General features: G+C 34.6%; 1 protein-coding gene across 2 annotated transcripts in view; it reads left to right on the top strand.

Moving 5' to 3' along the window:
* Positions 1–7,730, top strand: part of nnt (nicotinamide nucleotide transhydrogenase) — a 64,938-nt gene extending 57,208 nt beyond the window's left edge. For both annotated transcript variants that reach the window (XM_073934421.1, NM_214756.1), the window contains 1 exon segment: positions 6,216–7,730. In XM_073934421.1, the coding sequence (XP_073790522.1) occupies positions 6,216–6,356 (141 nt within the window). In that variant the 3' untranslated portion in view covers positions 6,357–7,730.
* Positions 7,731–19,378: the final 11,648 nt, after the last annotated feature.

Here is a 19,378-nt window from a genome sequence, read left to right as displayed (position 1 = left end):
CTGAAAAACAATGCTGAAGTCGGGTGTTTTGCTTTAAAAATGTGTTTTCCATGCCAGAACAATGTCTTTGTTTTGGTAATTTTGGTAATCTATTTGTTAATCAGTCAACTATATTGCAGAACCCAGGTTGTCTTAGTGGAAAACTGCATAATTCATTCATTCATTCATTCATTCATTCAGGAAGGCTCTCAAAGTATGCATCCGTGACTGAAATTCCACATACCGTTATTAATTATCAAATAATAAAAATATTACAAACGTAAACATTAGGTGAGCAGGTTACATTGTTGTCCTGTGTCCTAACAACACGCTTCGTGACAAGATCTGCAGCGATGAGCAATTTGGCTGTTTACACCAGTCGAAGCACGACAGAAATTTAAAGACAGCCATTCAGAAGCACAGAATATGCATTCACTCATGAGGTTTAAACTCTTTAATACATGTTAACACTCTTTAACATTATTAAATGTAGATGCTGAATCAATTGCCTGTGTGTAGTTCTAAAATTCAATTTCATACGGTGTATTTTATTTTCAAGATCTGAGGTGAACTATCTGCTGCTGCTTTCAGTAGTATGGCAATAAATGTTATGTAAAATGGCATTCAATATCATATTATTTGCATTTAACACTGAATAAAGCAAATGAGGTTTACCTGAGGTGATCATTGTCTTAGTTTTCTGTTGTTCACCTCTGAGAAATAAAGCCATTTCTAAAATATCAGTTCAAGGTGTTGGTTAGGACAAAAACTTAGTCTAATATGGAAAATATTCTTTCTATTGGGTGCTGTTGCTTTTATTTAGAGCAGTTTAAATCACCCGCTCCATTTCACAATCTGGCAACCTGCACTTGCGTTTGCTTTGATCCAGGGGTGAAATACCTAGTTCAACCACTGGGTGTCCAACTTACTTACTGCACCTTTAATGAGGATTTTAAAAGTTGAAATTGCTGTTCATTCAAACTCCAATCAAATCAAAATGTTCAGAGAAAATATTATTTTCTAAGCAATGTTTTTGGGGATCAAAAAGTTGACAATAAGTGGAAAATCCTGCGAATCAAGAGTTACTGCAAGTAATGCAGAAAACTAATGACCACCAGTAACCTCTACCATTATCAGAGTAAATAGTTTTAAATTATATAAAATCTGAAAATAATGTAAAAAATAGCATTATATTGTGAAAAAAGTTCCAATAATGCCATATTTTCTAATTCAGTTAGTAAAAAAAAATCAACAAATAGGACCACCAGTAACCTCTACCATTATCAGAGTAAATAGTTTTAAATTATATAAAATCTGAAAATAATGTAAAAAATAGCATTATATTGTGAAAAAAGTTCCAATAATGCCATATTTTCTAATTCAGTTAGTAAAAAAAAATCAACAAATAGGATATATATATATATATATATATATATATATATATATATATATTAGGGATGTGCGGAGCAGCCGGTATTTGTATTTGTTGAGGGGGGAAAAGTATTTGTATTTGTATTCAAGTAAAATTCAAAATGGCGCAAAAATATATATTTTTTCTATTACACTTCTAATTTACGTTATAGTGAAAGTATTGTTTAATTATACCCATTATATAAATTATAGATATGCAATATTGGCTGTTGTTTTTGAACATGTGATAAGAAATGTCATTGAAAAGAAAATAACATAGAAGCCATTATCTCATCCATGGTTAAACCAACAACTAATAAAATACCATTGTGAATATTATGAACCCCACCACCACCGTTCTTGTTGAAGGACACTGAATAGACAGAATAAAAACAAATAATACTTCAAAAAACTGTTCTTCTGAAAGAAAGAACTTCTTTCCAATGGACAGAATTCCAAAAACTAATATTAACTAAATAAATCTAAATAAAACCCTGCCCGGGAGATCTGGCAGAACAAAAGTATTCTATATAATACTAAAAGATACAGCCCTGCTATTATCATCTGCCTGCCACAAAAAAGACACAAAGTTTGTTTGTTTGTTTTTTTTTATGTTTAAAACTGACTTGTTGGGGCAGAATGTGGCTGTGTTGATGCTTTTAGTGCATGTGATAATACATTACATAGAAGGTTGCGCGGTGCTCTGTTCAGTGAGAAGCGCTCTCTATGGCAAGCCTTTTTAGCATTTAAATCTTTGTTCTGACTCCATAAATATATTAGAGATATCTCTAATTATATTTTGACTAGTCATAATTATAATTCCACTACTCAGAATGACAATTAGACATGTCTGCAATTACAATTGTACTAGTACGAAATCAGATGAATTTTGACTAGTAACAATTGTAATTGATATCTCTAAGTTTTTACTAGTCATAATACATTTAGAGATATCTTTAATTCATCATATTTAGAGATATTTACAAATATATTTGAAGATATCTCTAATTAATTTACTAAAAGTCTAATTACAGTTGTAGATATCTTGAATTGGATTTTTGACTAGTCAAAATTCATTTGGAGATATATCTAATTACAATTGTGACTAGTCAACTTATTTAGAGATATCTGCAAATATTTTTCAATGGAAGTCAATGGAGGAATATGACTAGTCTATCATAATATATTTGCAGATATTTCCAATCTGACTAGTCGAATTATAATTATGACAAGTCAAAATATAATTAGAGATATCTCTAAATATATTTATGGATAGTCTGAACAAGGTTTAAATGCTAAAACGGCTTGCCATACGCTTTCACCCAGTAGCACAGTGGAGAGTTCTCTAGTTATATCCTTTCAGTCGTTTGTTATGCAGTGACATGCAGTCAAATATTTCGCCAAACAGTCCTTAGGGATGCGGTGACACGCAGTCAGATATTTTACCGGACAGATCCGCCACTTTTGGCGCGCATAAACAATCATAAAGCTCTCGTGCTGCAGGAATGAGGAGGTCTGCTGAAGGCGCGCAGCTGACGTGCAGTGAGGAGTTTGCGTCTTTAATAAACTACGGCAGTTTGCGATCACTGAACAGTAAGAATGATTAATAAATCCATATGAAACAACCCCTTAAAAGTCACGTCTCGCTTTCAGTTTCGGGCTTTGGCGCGTTTTGCCTCTCTCTCTCTCTCTCTCTCTCTCTCTCTCTCTCTCTCTCTCTCTCTCTCTCTCTCTCTCTCTCTCTCTCTCTCTCTCTCTCTCTCTCTCTTTCTCTCTCTCACTCTCTCTCACTCACTCACGCGGGCATGCACTGTGGTCTCATGAGGAAACGCTGCTTTTTGATATAGTGTTTTTCTTGCTCCCGAATACAAATAATTTTTCAAGTATTTGTTTGAATCAAGTATTCGTAAAAACACGCTATTCGTGCCTTTCCGAATACCGTATTCGGGTTCGGCTCCACCCTTAATATATATATATATATATATATATATATATATATATATATATATACAACAAAACTATTTCATTAAAAATATTATACACATAGATTTTCTATAACAAATAACCCCTAAATTTGCCCGTTCAGAGCAAATAAAGTTAAATATGTATTAAACTAACTATATACAGTGGAAGACTTCTGGAAAATTAAGGATTTTAATTTGTACAAATATTATATATATATATATATATATATATATATATATATATATATATATATATATATATATATATATATATATATATATATATATATATATATATATATATATATATGCAGTCTTGTTGAGCATAAAAAAATACTTACCAAACCCAAAATTTTGAACCATGGTGAACATGACATATTCTTATACTCCATATAAGTTAGACTTATACGGCATGAGTGGAATAAAAGCCAGGACAGCAAGCATTACCTTCAGGCCTTATAATACAGACCATCCCTCATTCATTCTCCCACCCAGAGCGATATGAAAATCTCCATCCCATCCCCGCAGCTGCTTCCCACTGTAACCACAATCAGTCCAGGTGTATCTCCAGCAAGCCAACCTCACGCTGCTTTCATTAGCTCTGACTCGCTTCTTCTGGAATGATGACATTTCAGTGCATCCAACCCATACTTTCCCTAAAATGTGGAGCTGGTCTGCCTCACCACATGACAGGCCCATTGCGGCCAGACCTTCTCTTGGGAAATCACTACTAGTACTGGGGCTTGACGTTTGCGAATACATTGTCCGTCTCCCACGAGTAATTGCACGTAGCTTCTTAACCTGTTCCATAATTCCAGATGGGATTTACAAAACCTAGAGCTTAAATCAAAGCCTTCCTTATTTAAATGTGTAAAACAAGCCTCAATGAGAGAACCCAAACAACTTTGTACACTCTCGATGACATGATAGCGTGGCAAAATGCGAAGTTTTCCTGTCGATTGTCTCCGTTGGTTTTGTTATCGTCAATCTTGCGCTACATCCACCCGTCCTGATTGCTCCCAGCCTTGTTAGAGACCTTCATGTGTAACCTCATTCCCAAATGAAACCAGCTGCCCTATGAATAATTGAACAAAAGGATGTTGTCCTGTCCTGGGGGATGCGGGGCCTGGGTAAAGTGGTCACGTGACTCTGAGAGGCGCTGTCCCGGTCACCTGACTGGCACTGAACATCTGCAGGGCTTTTGAGGGACAGATGATGACATGAAAAGGATCCGTCTGCTGATTTTTGAATTCGTATGATGAGGGTCATATTGTTCTAAATATCTTTCAGTGTATTGAATAACACTAAAGTTAGACCAGCGGCAAGGGCTCTCCTCTCTGGTTTTACTTATTCAATTACCAAGTGTTCCTCCTTTCCCAAACAGATGCTCCCAATCAAAGCGCTACTCTCGACGATTTTCCCAGAAACTTCTCAGCCTAAAAACTGGTGTTTGAGACACTAATGACTCTTAATTTTGCAAATGGCACATACTTAAATAACCATTACACGTTGGAAGCTTGGACTCTTTTTGCGCCCTCTTGTACAAATCCTAAAGCCATTCTCCACCACTTCCCATGCAGGTGCATCCATTTGGAGAAGTAATGTTGAAGCGCCAAAAATAACGAGGAAAAAGCCACTGAACATTTCAATGTAAACATTCACTGGATTTTTTAATATATACATTTTCCTTATTTCTTTAAATGTATAATCACTTAGTTTATTCACCCTTAGGCAATCGAAGACATTTTCATCTTTAGTACAACATTAAAGAACAATTTTAGCTGAAACCATAGTCCTTGGGGATTCCTCAAATCCATGTGAAATGGCTCCAAGCACTTCGAGTCAACGAAAAATAAAACACATGCTGGCAAAATAAAGTTAATACATGTGACCCCTGACGATACATTGAGGTCTTGTGGAGCAAAAAGATTGGTCTATGCAAGATAATTTACATTTAACATGAATCCACAGCATCTGCAAACAGCCTTGAGCAAGTGTTTCAAATAATGTAGTCACACAACCAGATCAATTCACTTAAAACCTCAAAGTATCAAGAGCATCTGTATTAATATCGCTTGCCTGCTAGTGGAGTTTTGGCTTACAAAACATCCAACCCTAATGGCTGTTTTTAAAGCACTTTGAAACATCTACACTACCTGATAAGAGTCTTGCTGTTGATCCCAGTTGTAAGAGCAACAAATAATAACTTGACTTCTAGTTGATCATTTGGAAAAGTGGCAGAAGGTCTATTTTTCCAATGAATCATCTGTTGAACTGCATCACAATCGTCTCAAATACTGTAGAAGACCTATTTCAACCCGGATGGATCCAAGGTCTTTACAGAAATCAGTCAAGTTTGGTAAAGGAAAAATTATGCTTTGGAGTCACATTCAGTATGGGGGCATGTGAGAGATCTGGAGAGAGGATGGCAACATCAACAGCCTGAGGTATCTAGACCTTTGTGCTACCCATTTTATTACAACCATCAAGGTATGATAATATTTTTTAAAAATAAAATAAGAGTAATCCTAGAGGCGTTTGCCTTTTATTAAAGCCACCTTTGAAATCAAATGATCAACTAGAACTCAAGTTGTTATTTGTTTTTCCTAAACGTTAGATAAGTGACAAGACTTTTGTCAGGTTGTATTTTTTTTTTTTTAGCATTTTGCCTATTTGGTTTTTAAGGCTACTGATACATTGCAACTTAACTGTTACCTCACACCAGATTTTTTTATATTCAGCTGAAAAGTCATCACCTATGTCTATGATTTGTGTGGGTTATGTTTTAATTTTCGGGTAAACTGTACCAATCTTTTGTCACAAAAAGACCAAATGCATTAACCTCTTCCTTCATCCCTTCAGGTCGTCGTGATGAAAAGATCTCTGGGAGTTGGATATGCCGCTGTGGACAACCCTATCTTCTACAAACCAAACACATCTATGCTTTTGGGTGATGCCAAGAAGACTTGTGATGCTCTGTCTGCCAAGGTCCGCGAGGGCTAAAGAGGAAAGACAAGATCTGACCTTGCTTTGCACCAGATGAGTCACAGAGATGAGGAGATCGAACAAACCCAATAAACCCTTAGATAATAAATTAGCACAAATAGAATTAAGCTCTTAATGACACACACTATGGCCGTTTTGATTTATTTAGCCATAGAAATAGGAAGTTTATTCAGTGTTTCCAGGATTTTTATTTTTGTTCTTCTTTAAACACTTTTTAGGTCCCATTTCAATCGAGTTAAAAGGAAAAAAGCATTACAGCATTATCACATTGCATCAAAGCATGACATTGATTAGCATTATTAAATGAAGCTAAGCTAATTTTTGTATTATAAATACAGTTTTTATGTTTTTAGCATTATCATATATTAATTTTCTCAACTTCAAACTGTATGCTTTTTTCCCTTTTTCTTGCTTATTGTTAATTTCCTGCAAACTTACCATGTGCATTAAGTGACCAGCTGATGGTATAGTGTGTTGTTCCAAGCGAGGAATTACCCCTGCAGCTTCAGAGGACCATTTCCAAACAATGCAAATTTTCTCTTAAGAGCTCAAAGCGTTGAAGGATCGCTGCTGAAATGAAGTACAGTCCTAGCTAATTTCACTGAAGATTTAAACACAGAATCCCAAACACCTGTGGCTCCTCCATAAGACAAGATTTGTATTTCCCAACCACTCGTAATTTAATTGAATGTCACTGTAGTGGTGAGGTTAGCATGAGTAGTTACTGTATTTCTGCCCTGTTGTGCTCCCAAATTAGTTCCCAGCAGTAATCCTCTACAGTGTTTGACAGGGAGTGGAACAGATGTACTGTACTTTACCCACCGGGACCTAAAGGAATAGATCTTGCGAGATACAGGAACCAAGACAGACCATTACAACGACCCTACCTCTCCATAGTTTCAACTCGACCAAAACAATCCCTCACCTCTCTGATCTCACACTCCTCTGCTAATATTTGTCTCTAAGCTGGCCTACATTTGGGTGCGTAGTTTGTTCCTAAGTGTAGACTGGATGTAGGAAGTTACATCGCAAATAAGCTGCAATTATTTTGCTGAAAATCACCAGGAATATTTTATGTAAAAAGAAGTAAGGGAATCAATTGTCGGAAGGAGCAAGAAGTATTTATCGAACTCTGTTTGGGTTAATACGGCGTGTGCATTCCCTCCTGCTCTCTTCAGGATATGTCATGTACACAGGTTCAAATAGAAATGATTCTTTGATAACTGCTTTGCAATACATGGGAGGGAAGAAGGCAAGTCTCCAGATGTTTCATTGTGCCATGGTGAGGAATTAATGTCATACTGTGAAATGTTTTTTTTCTCTCCACTGTACCACAGAACATCCCTCTTAATAAACATCCTGATAAGAGAACCGATGGCACGAACATTCATTTATTTCACAATATTGCATGTCTTCAGTGTTGCGGGCACCACAATACCTAAATTGGGCTGTTGAAGAAGCCACTTGGATCTTCTGATGAGCGAATATCTGCGCACAAGTGACAGTGATTACCCATTGTCAGTTTTGAGGTTTTTCGAGTTAAGGGTGGAGATATTTTGTCTGATCTTGAGCCCATGTGGGTCCTTTCGCCTTCTCAACAAGTGGCACTCAGACATGATGGTATCTTCACGCACCTTCTCCGAATCTTCCTTAAGAGGTGAGGGATCGTTGGCAAAGTGCTTCAAAGAGGCTTTAAGCAAGCTTTCGTGTGTTTATTTTGAGTCAAAATATGGGACTTTTTTGACGTTGGGAGGAAAACACATTCCAGCCATTACTAGTTGATTCATTGTATTTTGGTTCTTCATGTCTGGTCCGTCTATCAGTTTTTATATGCTTTATCTCTCTTAATTCCAGCCTTTCCAATGTCCCACAGGGTCTTGTAGATGTTTGTGGTCATGCTAATGAAAGTGCCTGATGTTGCTGCTTGTTCTCTGCAACCGTGCTGAAAGCGTTTTAAATTGGTCTGCGTGACTGTTTCATTACCCTAGGAGTTATCTCCAGTCCTGCAAGTGCTGAAAAACACCAGATGAAATATGATTGGAGCTAGTTAGACACACTGTGTTCCTTCACCACAAATGTGACAATAATTGTGTGGTTTGTCTCAGTGATGCCAAAGGATGTGGCTTTTTTTTCTTCCCCCGTCTGGACTATTTTGCTCAATCTAGACTCTTGGAGATGATTCTAGATGCTCTCTTCCATTAATAACCTACAGCTTTCTTAAACAACTGAAACTGTCCCGATAATTGGCATTTATTTCTGTTTAGTATGCATTGAAAGCTTCTTGCAAAATGTAGTGGCCTGTATATTTTTAGAGCCAAAACGATTTGACTTGATGTCTGAATAAAAAAAAAAAAAACGTTCCCTAGCCAGTTAAAGTCATTTTGAATGCTTGATGGCCTAATTTATGGGTACCCAAACGTAGTCTTGCAAGGCCAGTGTCTTAGTTTAGCTTTAACTTCCTTCAAACACACCTGTCTGGAAGTTACCAGTACACCCAGAAAGAGCTTGATTTGCTGGAACTACTCATCGGCCCTCAGTAACCAAGTTTCCACTCTTTTGCTTCATTAAAGACTTCACTTGAAGGAGGTACAAGAAACATTTTTAGTTTCAGGCCATACAGAAATTAAAGCATCATACAAATGCAGATTTGTCAGCTGCACATGAATCATATGAATCTTCTGTTGCACCACATAACAAAGGAGCTCCATTAGATTTAGATGTGACATGGTTAACGTGTGCACGTTATTAAAGAGATCAGACTACATATCCTTGCCTGTGGTGTTGACCTCATCTGTTCCACCATGGATTAGGGAGAAAATAGTCGTTTTGTATGCATACCACTTAAGACATTCATTCCATATTTACTTTTGTAATTTTAAGTGCAAATATGTTTCAAAAAACGGACAAATTAACAAAATAAAGAAGTGTGGTCAAAATGGAGCAATACCATGCCTGATATCTAAATATTATTACTTTTATTTTAATAGATTTTTTTGTGCTGCTGTGTGTGCAATAAGTAATATGTATGCACATTCTTGACCAGCATAGGCACATATCACATGCTTTCAGACCTGGGAAGTAACGAAGTACAAACTTCAACAACTTTTTACTTGCATTTCATGTGTTTGGTGGGACGATATACATGATTTTTTTTTTTTGTCATTGCGCAATTTGAGCACCTTTTTGATGCAATCAATCTATTTTCTATCACATACCTTAGACAAGGCTTGGATGACTATGTAGATGAGACAGAGGGAGCTGCCCTGTTTACATGTTAATAAAACACATTTTGCTCGATCAGATCCAAGGTAAACGAGGGAGGCACATTCCAGTTCAAAAATATACCATACAAATGCTTAAGCCTATTGTCCACTTCTGGTCATACTTTCACAGGCTTTCAATCTAATAACGTAACAAAACAAAAAAAAAGAGTTTTTGATAAAGATTTGTACATTTAGCACTAAAACAGTACTTTTACAAGAGTCATTTTAAACATGAGTATCTGTACTTCTACTTGAGTAAAGGATGTGTGTACTCTTGCCATCTCTGCTAAACTGAACCATGACTTTATACCAGCTTTTAGGTGTGCAGTGGTGGTGTTCGGAAATGAGGCAACAATGCACCTTAACATACCTCCTTTTCAGACCAGCATGCCCATGGGTGCAGAAATATGCACAAATGCATTTGCTATTTAAACAATGTGGTGCAGGACGTGAAAAAGATACTTGTACCAGGCTGAAACTTGCAAAAAAAACTTTCATTGTGACGCAAAAACCAGTGCCATCTGAATTTATTTTCTAAAATGAGTATTTTTCCTCAGCCTACTATTTATGTTCAGTTATTTCATATTAAAGGCAATACATATAACCTATACTATGTTATAAAAGTAAAACTACTTAACCTACAAATAGAAACCAGTCAAAAATTCTCATTTTAGAAAAAAAAAAATTCTAATGGCACTTAAAGGTTTTGGCATCTTAACTTTTCAATTGCACTATTACACCAACAACATTAACCTGCAAGGATTGATACAAATCAAGCTTTCATATTTATACCCATTTTTACCCTTTCCATCTACAGTAAGTGCTGCAGAAAAAGTAAAAACTTATCAGGTAACCTTTACCCAATGTTCTGTGTTCCAATTTTGGCATGTCAGAATTGCATGTACAGTATGCTGCTGTGGCTCATCTGCTATAAGGTTAGGAGTGTGTCTTGTGCACAAAGATGCTGTTCAGTAGACCTTAGCTGTAATGAGTCATTATTTGAGTTACTATTGCCCTTCTATCTGCTTAACCCAGTCTGGCCATTCCCATCAATGATTTTTACCCACATTTTAGACGCTCTTGATATTTAACGCCTTCCAAAGTTTATGAAATCCTCAGACCATCTCATTTGGCACCAACAGCTATTCACACTTTCATCTGCACCAGATCATCTTAACCATATACATGCTCACATGAGAGTTGCTGCCATCTTAGTGGCTGTTTAGATATTTGCATTGACAAAAACTTGAACAGGTGTACTTATAAAGAGTCAGGTAAATTTATATTTATGTATATTACTTTTAGTGCATCATGTGGTTACACCCTTGATTAGGAACACCTCTTTTTAAGCCACAATTTTTATCCTAAAATAATAGTAGTAATAGATGCTTGCCTTAGTGAGCACCACAAAAAAAGCTTCATGTCTGCACAGAATCTTCTTGTTTGTATAGTGGCATCTCATCTTAATCCCCAAAGGAAACTGTGACTTCAGATTAAAGGGATGCGTAACAGTTGATCATCTCCCTATACACTCGGAATCAAGCCCACCTGTTCCACCTGTTTGACTCTTTTAACAGTTTAAGTACACAGAGCACCAGATGCAGCGCATGCAAATCCCTTTCATCATCCGGCCGGCCGAACATTACTCTGATTTAAAGCACACAAACAGTATCTCCAAACTTGCAGCGCAGACGCTCTTAAAAGCATTCGTCCGAGCCATTTCACTCTTAAAATAAAGATAAACGTTGACAATGTACAACCCTCATCGTACCGCATCCTCGCTATTAGGCCTGACATTTTAGAAACACAAACAGTTCAAGTGTCCTTTTAAGATACTTTTATTGTCTAAATTCCCTGAACGTGAAGCTTTGGTTAAAATGGAGCGGTTAATGTCAAAGACGTTGAGTTTTTTTTTTCTGCTTTTGAGGTTTTGCAGGGGAGTTCTGGCCTGCTGTACAGAGGGAGCTTTTAGTAAACAGCACACAGTATTTGGCAGTGCTGTTATCAGCAATAGGGTGAATCTGAGATTGTATACAAGAAGTGGAGAGGATATTACATGTTACTATGCATGTTCTTCAGTTTGTCGTCTGATAGCAGGTCGTCATTTTAATAGCAGTCGGTTTTATTGATGTAAATGCTTTGTACTTATTCCATACTGTGGATGTGTAAAGATAACAAACGCAAAGGTGCTATAAGGACGGATTCTTTCTTTCTTTTTTTTTTCCTGCTTGGCGTCTAAAAGTAATATAGCACTGATAGTGAAACATTAGATCTTTGAGATGCAAGATTTTTTCCAATAAAGCAGATTTGTAATAGATAATTTCAAGCCCACATACATGCAGAAATACTGCTGTTATGAAAAGACAGCAAAAATTACTAATTAAATAACAGTAAAATGGAAAAGTTGATCTAAAATATTTATAAAAATGTCATTTATTATGGTAATGCAAAAAAAATGTATCTGAATTTTTATTACTTCAGTTATTAGTCGCAATTTTAGTCACTACAAAAGAGGTGGTCCACTACGATATCATATTTTAAACTTTAATTGGTGTGTAATTTAGATGTGTGAACATAAACAACATCTCTGAATGTAATGCGCTCAAAGTTCAATGTGAAAAGAGACATTGGCTTTTACAGAGTTAGCTTAGTAAAACCTATACAGTGAACAAAATTTGGGGACTACAAAAAATCCATCCGGGCTAGTGAGATCACAAACGCTTCTATTTCCACAGGGCTTGTTGTGTTTCTGTATATGGGCTTCCAACGGAGAGACACAAAAAGAGAAGTGCTTACAGTTTCATTTATATTGTTCCAGAGAATTTTATATATATATATATATATATATATATATATATATATATATATATATATATATATATATATATATATATATATATATATACACACAGCTCTAGCATTTGACAAAGGACAGCTTCCAGAATTTCTCCCAGTTCAGTGCTGTATTCAGCTAAAACTCCTCGAAGAAGGAGCAGCTTCAACCATAATAGACAAAGCTGTGAATTGTGAGCTGCCTCAGAGGAACTAGGACATATGACAGTTGTTTTCATGTTAGTTGAGTAGTATGAAATCAAAGTAAGACATGAAAAAAAATGTTTGTTTTTTTTCGAAGCATGAGCACACATTGCTTTTCATCTTAAGAACACAAACGAGCCTTAAACACTTTTAAAGTTGATTTTAAAATATTTGTAAAAATGTTATTTATTTCTCTAATGCCAAAAAATTTATCTTAAATTTGTATGCTTCCGTTTTTAATTACTATTTTAGTCACAACAAAACACACTAATAAAAGCAGGCCTGGATGAAATGTTTTTAGAGAGCATGTTTTGATAAATGGTGATCTGAAAAGCACTGATTTGAAATAGACATTTTTGGTAACTCTTTATATTAACTACACACTATGAATCATTTATTAAGCAAATAATGAATTCATTGTTTATTAAACATTAACTCTACATTAATAGACGTTAGTAAGCATTTTATACTGCTTCTACAAATGCTGAATTCTTGACTTACAAACAGATTTATAATGTGCTTAATTGTGCTTTCATACTTTAATGACTTATTGTTCAGTACTAAGATAAGTATTACATTATTTACAAACCAGTTATTCAAGAGTAGTTGGTTGTTTTTTAAAATCATTCAGAATGAGTAAGTAAATGATTAATAAACTATTCAAATTAACATTTATAATTCTTATAATTCAGGCATATACTAATAGTTAATCTCTATGTTAATAAATGCTTTATGAACTCAACTTCATCCAGTTTTTGACCTAATCTAAAGTGAGGGCTATTTATGCTTTACAAATCCCTGATAAATGACAAATAAAGGCTCAGTTCTATTCTAAACAGGAAAAAAGTACATAAACAACATTATTCATTCCTATTTGTTCAAAGATACAAATGAAACTGTACTTCGAAAAAAAAATAATAATCTTTGCAACCTTATCTAAAATAAAATCACTGTACAGTTTAAACATTGCATCTTATTATATTGTTAAATTATTATATTGTTGTTTTTTATCTAATTTGTTGTCGTATTTTGACACTCCTGTTATTCAGTAATGTTTAAACTTTACAGTAATTTTACTTTTTAGATAAGATTGCAAAAAATATTGTTCATTTGATACTAAGCCTTTAACTGTCATTTACAAGGCATTTATAAAGCATAAATAGTCTTCACTTTGTCACAAATCTGCATGAAGTTGAGTTAATAAAGCATTTATTAACATACATAGCAACTATTACTATGCCTGAATAATAAAATATAAAAACGTTGATTTTAATAAATTATTAATCATTTACTAATTCATTCTGAACTTAAACTGAACTGAGTCTTAAAAACCACCAAGTACTCTTAAATACAAAATGGTTTGTAAATAATGAAATACTTAATTTAGTAATGTAAAATAAATCATTAACAGTATGAAAGTACAATTATTAAGCGCATTGGAAAAGTGTTTGTAAATCAAGAATAGAGCATTGGCAGCTGCTGTCATAAACTGCTTACTAACTATTATTAATCTAGAGGTAATGCTTAACAAATAATTAATTCACTAGATACTAATGCTTAGTAAATGATTCATAGTGTGTATTATAAAGTGTTACCACATTTTTGTATCAATCTAGAGGGTCACTTGATCCCTGTTATTTTTATTACTGTAAAAAAGAAACAAACAAAAGAACAGCAGTGTATTAATATATCTGGGTTTATGTACTCTAGATAGCTGCATATAGCCGGATGTTCACAGCTGCAGTGCTTTGTTGTCTGTAAAGTTTAGATTAGGAGTAATAGCCTATTGGTGGCTAATGCCTAACGTCAAAGCCGTTCAGGCTGTGAATCTCCTGGTCTTTAAAGTGTGTTTGTGCAGTATTGGCCAGGGACAAAATATTTACTCAAGTAAAGTCCGGGTTGTTTTAATATTGGAGTCACAATGTGATATTCAAGCAAAGAAGCATCCATGACTGACCTTCACACAAACCTCAGTCACGTCTATGCCACTACCATAAATGCAGTGTTTTGTGTTTTTTTTCCCTCTGAACTGTAGCCTGCGAATGTCACTGAATTTACGAGCTGAAGTTTGTGAGAACAGCCGGATGATATTTTGAGTCATCACCAGCAGGCAGTGCTGTTTCAGAGCTGTAACTCTATCTGTTTACTTCAGGGTCTTACAGTACTGTATATCTCTCTTAGTCATAATGTTTGCTTTATACATTTTTATTTATTTATTTACTTAGTACACTTACAAAATATATTTGTTTTGTGATAAACCTGCTTAAAACTATGCCCTAAGATGGTTAGCTGTGTTTTAATCAATTCTGGCTTGTTCAAGATGCTTATCATACGTTTCATTGAAGCTATTATTATTCTTATTCTTCTTATTATTATTATTGTTGTTGTTATTATTAATGATTTATATATTTATTCATTCAGTTTTATTCTTTTTGGCTTAGTCCCTTTAGTAATCTGGGGTCGCCACAGCGGAATGAACCGCTATATATATATATATATATATATATGCTTATTTATGATAGTTCTTAGTTTGTCGAAGGTGATTTTTAATTGGCACAAGTTATTAACTAGTAGACCTTGGACCACCTCACCTTGAGATTAACAGCTGATGTCTAGTTTGAAACAAACACTTTATCATAGACTTGATTTCAATGCTGCTGGAATAATATCAAATTGCTGTTTGAATGTTTTTCTTTGATGCTCAAAAGTGTGTTTGTTTGTTTGTTTGTTTAACATCAGCTCTGGTAGCTCAAACCTGCTCAGGAACAGGCTTATTTCATATAAACAGCATTAGATTGGGCCTTTTCAAGCAAAGGTAATGCTAAGTATGTAGCGAATTATGATTTTTTTTTTTTATTACAGTAGTAGTTACACACTTGGAAAATAGTAAAATTGTTTAAAAATATCATATACAGTTGAAGTCAGAATTATTAGCCTCCCTGAATTATTTGCCCCCGTAAAGTTTTCCCTGTTTTCTGTTTAACAGAGAGATTTTACAAAACATAATAGTTTTATTAACTAATTTCTAATAACTGATTTATTTTATATTTGCCATGATGACTAAATAATATTTTACTAGATATTTTTCAAAACGCTTTTATACTTGCTATACAGCTTAAAGTGACATTTTAAGGCTTAACTAGGTTAACTAGGTTAACTCGGCAGGTTAGGGTAATTAAGCAAGTTATTGTATAATGATTGTTTGTTCTGTAGACTATCGGAAAAAAGAAATAACCTAAAGGGGCTAACAACTTTGTCCTTAAAATGGTGTTCAAAAAATTAAAACCGCTTTTATTCTAGTTGAAATAAAATAAATAAAACTTTTTGCAGAAGAATAAACATATCAGTCATACTGTGAAAATGTCCTTGCTCCGGTAAACATCATTTGGGAAATATAAAAACAGAGAAAAAAAATCAAAGCGGGCTAATAATTCTAACTGTATATAGTTTAAAATATATATATAAATAAAACTTATTCAATCTGCACTCAAAATAAAAGCACTAAGACTCTCATGGGGTGGATCTCCCCAAGGTGTTTAAAGAGAACATTTATCAATATGGACTTTTTAAATGCAAACATGGACTATTTTAATGTACCAGTTTTAGTACAATTTGTGTAATTATTGACGTGTACAATATTCTATATTAATGCAGTAATAATGCATAATTATGCAGTCATGCACATGTTTTGACAACTAATATTACGATGATGCTTTGCAAAAGCTTCAGACACCTTTACTGATATCAAATTGCTTTTCTGATGCAAAATTGATTTAAACAGCCAGTTATTCCCTACCCATAAAGAAACTTAAATAGGCCTAGGCTACTATAATAAAGAAATTCTGCTCTAAATGTAAAACTAAATGAATTACTTAATAGTCTTGACACGTTAAAGTGTAAAGCCTGCAGCTCTCAACAAATGTGGAAAGTTACTGCATATCATGTTTAACAAACCGTTTCCTATGAATTTTATGTAATTTTGCTCACATGGAGAATTGACTATTAATCAGTAATTAAATATAAATATTATCCAAATGATGTCATTACGCTGCTTTGAGATCAGCAAATCATTGCAATGCTGATCATGATTACGAGGATTGGTAGATCAGTCCTTCACAACACATTCAGAGATCTCAGATCAGTTCATCCAGACATTTATCTGAATTGTGAACTTGTTTGACAAGAACAGAACCAAATTAGCCAGAGACCAGTTATCAAGACTAAAAGACTAAAATCTGTAAAATTGTCTTAGATCATTAAAGCGAGGTACAAAGAATAGACCCCAGGTCTGTTTAGTGTTTTAATGTTTTGCTTTGATTTTTAAATTTTTTTTAGCACAACTTTCATGCAAATTTTTATTTTATTCCTCCATCGATAGTTGCAGTTCATAACTTCTAAAATTATAGATATTATATTTCTTAATTGCAAAATATAACAGTATAAATTTGACTTTCCTAGATCACAAAAAGGGGTCCATCTTCTACACAAGTCACATTTCAGAAAAAATAATAGACGTTCCAAGCATTGTTGTTTCAGTTGTGTAGTTGAGAAGCCCTGTGACTTCATTTCTGCTTGATATGGCAGATGTACTGTCAGTGATACAATCCAAGCATGTCTGTGTTGACAGAACAAATCCACCATCTATGTGCTTTTAAACCCAAAACAGAAGGGTTTAACTGTTTTCAATGTCAAGCATCATGTACAGCACATCATGATGAAAACTAATAGGGCAATTCATAAATACCATTGAACATTATAGTCATCATAGGCTGTTTTAGAAGTTTGGCAAAGATGTGAGGGAACACAAGCTCGGCATGTTTTTTTTTTTTTTTTTTTTTTTCTCCTTACATACAGATTTGCATTTGTGGACTTGTACAGTAGTGAAGAGTTGATCGACATTGGCCAGGGTTGAGGCCATTGTGATACACACAGCTGTTTGAACAGACTCCAGATACTGTAAAACTGCTCGTATGAACGGTATATTAAGGAATAGTGGATTTTTTTTTTCAGGAACTGGCAAACCCTTTTGTTGCCTCAAAGACCAGATGAACTGAAAAAACAATGGTGAATTGTAGGAATGTCATGACATGAGTATTTTGTGATAGCATCTTCTCCAGATGTGTTTAGTTTAAGTTTGAATTTAGTTTCTTCACTGCTAGTAAAGAATAGTTTTATTGAGATGTGGCTCTTTTTAATGGCTGAAAAATATTGATGTGTTGTGAAGATCTGATTGATTTGCTTTACGTTTACTGGGGTTTAGATTTAATGTTGCACTGTAAAACCAAACAGTCAACTTTATCAAATGAAATGAGTGTAGCTAACTCAACATTGACTGAAAGTTAATTCTACTCATTTGAAAAGAGTTTTGAACTTCGTGTTGAAGGCATTGAGTTAATTAAAAACCTCATGATTTCAACTTAAATGGAGTAAGTATACTCAGTTGGTTTGAGTTCTCTTCATTTATTGGGTTTTACTATGCGCAAATTGCTTCATTAACTCATATGGATTAAGTTCACAGTACTCATTAGGATTAGTTTTTGAACTGAAATGGTTTGTTGCATTCGTTTCCTCAAATGGTTTGAGTTACCTTAACTTTTGGGGTTTTACAGTGTATAAATACTTTATTTATGTGTTTGTATACAAAAGTTAATACTTAAAACAGATATTTTAACAAAAATGAGATCTTACATCACTTGTTACTAATCAAATGTTTAGAATAATGGATTTTGTGTGTGTCTGTGTGGCTCTTGTGATCACTAAGCTTGTTTATTACTTCAGAAATATTGGCAAAATCTAATTAAAAATGTCTTTTTTGTTTGAATGCTCTTTATAATGCCGTTTATTTCAGTGATGGAACAGCTATATTTCCATCCAAAGATGTGAAATGAGTTCTTTAATGTTTTCTAGTTACACATTGTGAGAGATGAATTGATAGACATTCCTGGACAATGCGCTCACTGTGAAAATGAGTTGAAATGCTGGTCTTGTGGTTAAAAGAGCTGCGAAGTGTTTAGCTCTTTGCAGTCAATGCCATCACTCAACACTGTCCCTCAGCAACATCTCTACATCCTTATCTCTTTCTGTGACATGGCAGCCACTTTGGATTGTCAGGAGAGGTGCCTCTTATCTGCAGAGTTCAGAAGATTTCCGTGAGAATCCCTCAAGAAATGCCTAAAAAGCAGCCTTGGAATGGAGTCGAAATCCCACAGGAATTATCTGCTAGAGGTATCCTGTATCTATGAGGTCTGGAGAGCACCCTTTGTGTCTGTTCTGCAGGTATGTGTGTGTGTGGATTTAAAGAGTAAAGTGGAACAGATGACGTGACCTCTATTTTTTGTTGTTGTAGGTGAGGGCTCTGAATGCGAACAACAAACACATGCTTTGCTTGTTTTCCTCCTCCTGTTACATCTGGAAAATCTACCTTCAACTAGTAGACTTCTTTACGAACAGCTGGTTTGTAGCTTTTTTTTGTAGTTTGTATCTGGTTTTATGCATATTAGTTGATCCAAGGTAGTCATGAACTAGTCAAAACCATTTTTTAAAGTTGTTCACACTAGTTAGTAGTCCTACATGACATTAGCTGGCCTAAGCTGTTTATTATTTTGCCCAATATAGTATTTACAGTGCATCCGGAAAGTATTCATAGAGCTTCACTTTTTCCATTTTTTTTATGTTGCAGTCTTATTCCAAAATGGATTAAATTCATTTATTTCTCAAAAT

The sequence above is a fragment of the Danio rerio genome, chromosome 21 (genome assembly GCF_049306965.1).
Source record: "Danio rerio strain Tuebingen ecotype United States chromosome 21, GRCz12tu, whole genome shotgun sequence".
NCBI lineage: Eukaryota > Metazoa > Chordata > Actinopteri > Cypriniformes > Danionidae > Danio > Danio rerio.
The sequence above is the reverse complement of the archived record's forward strand: the minus strand, read 5'-3'. Positions and strand labels throughout refer to the sequence as shown.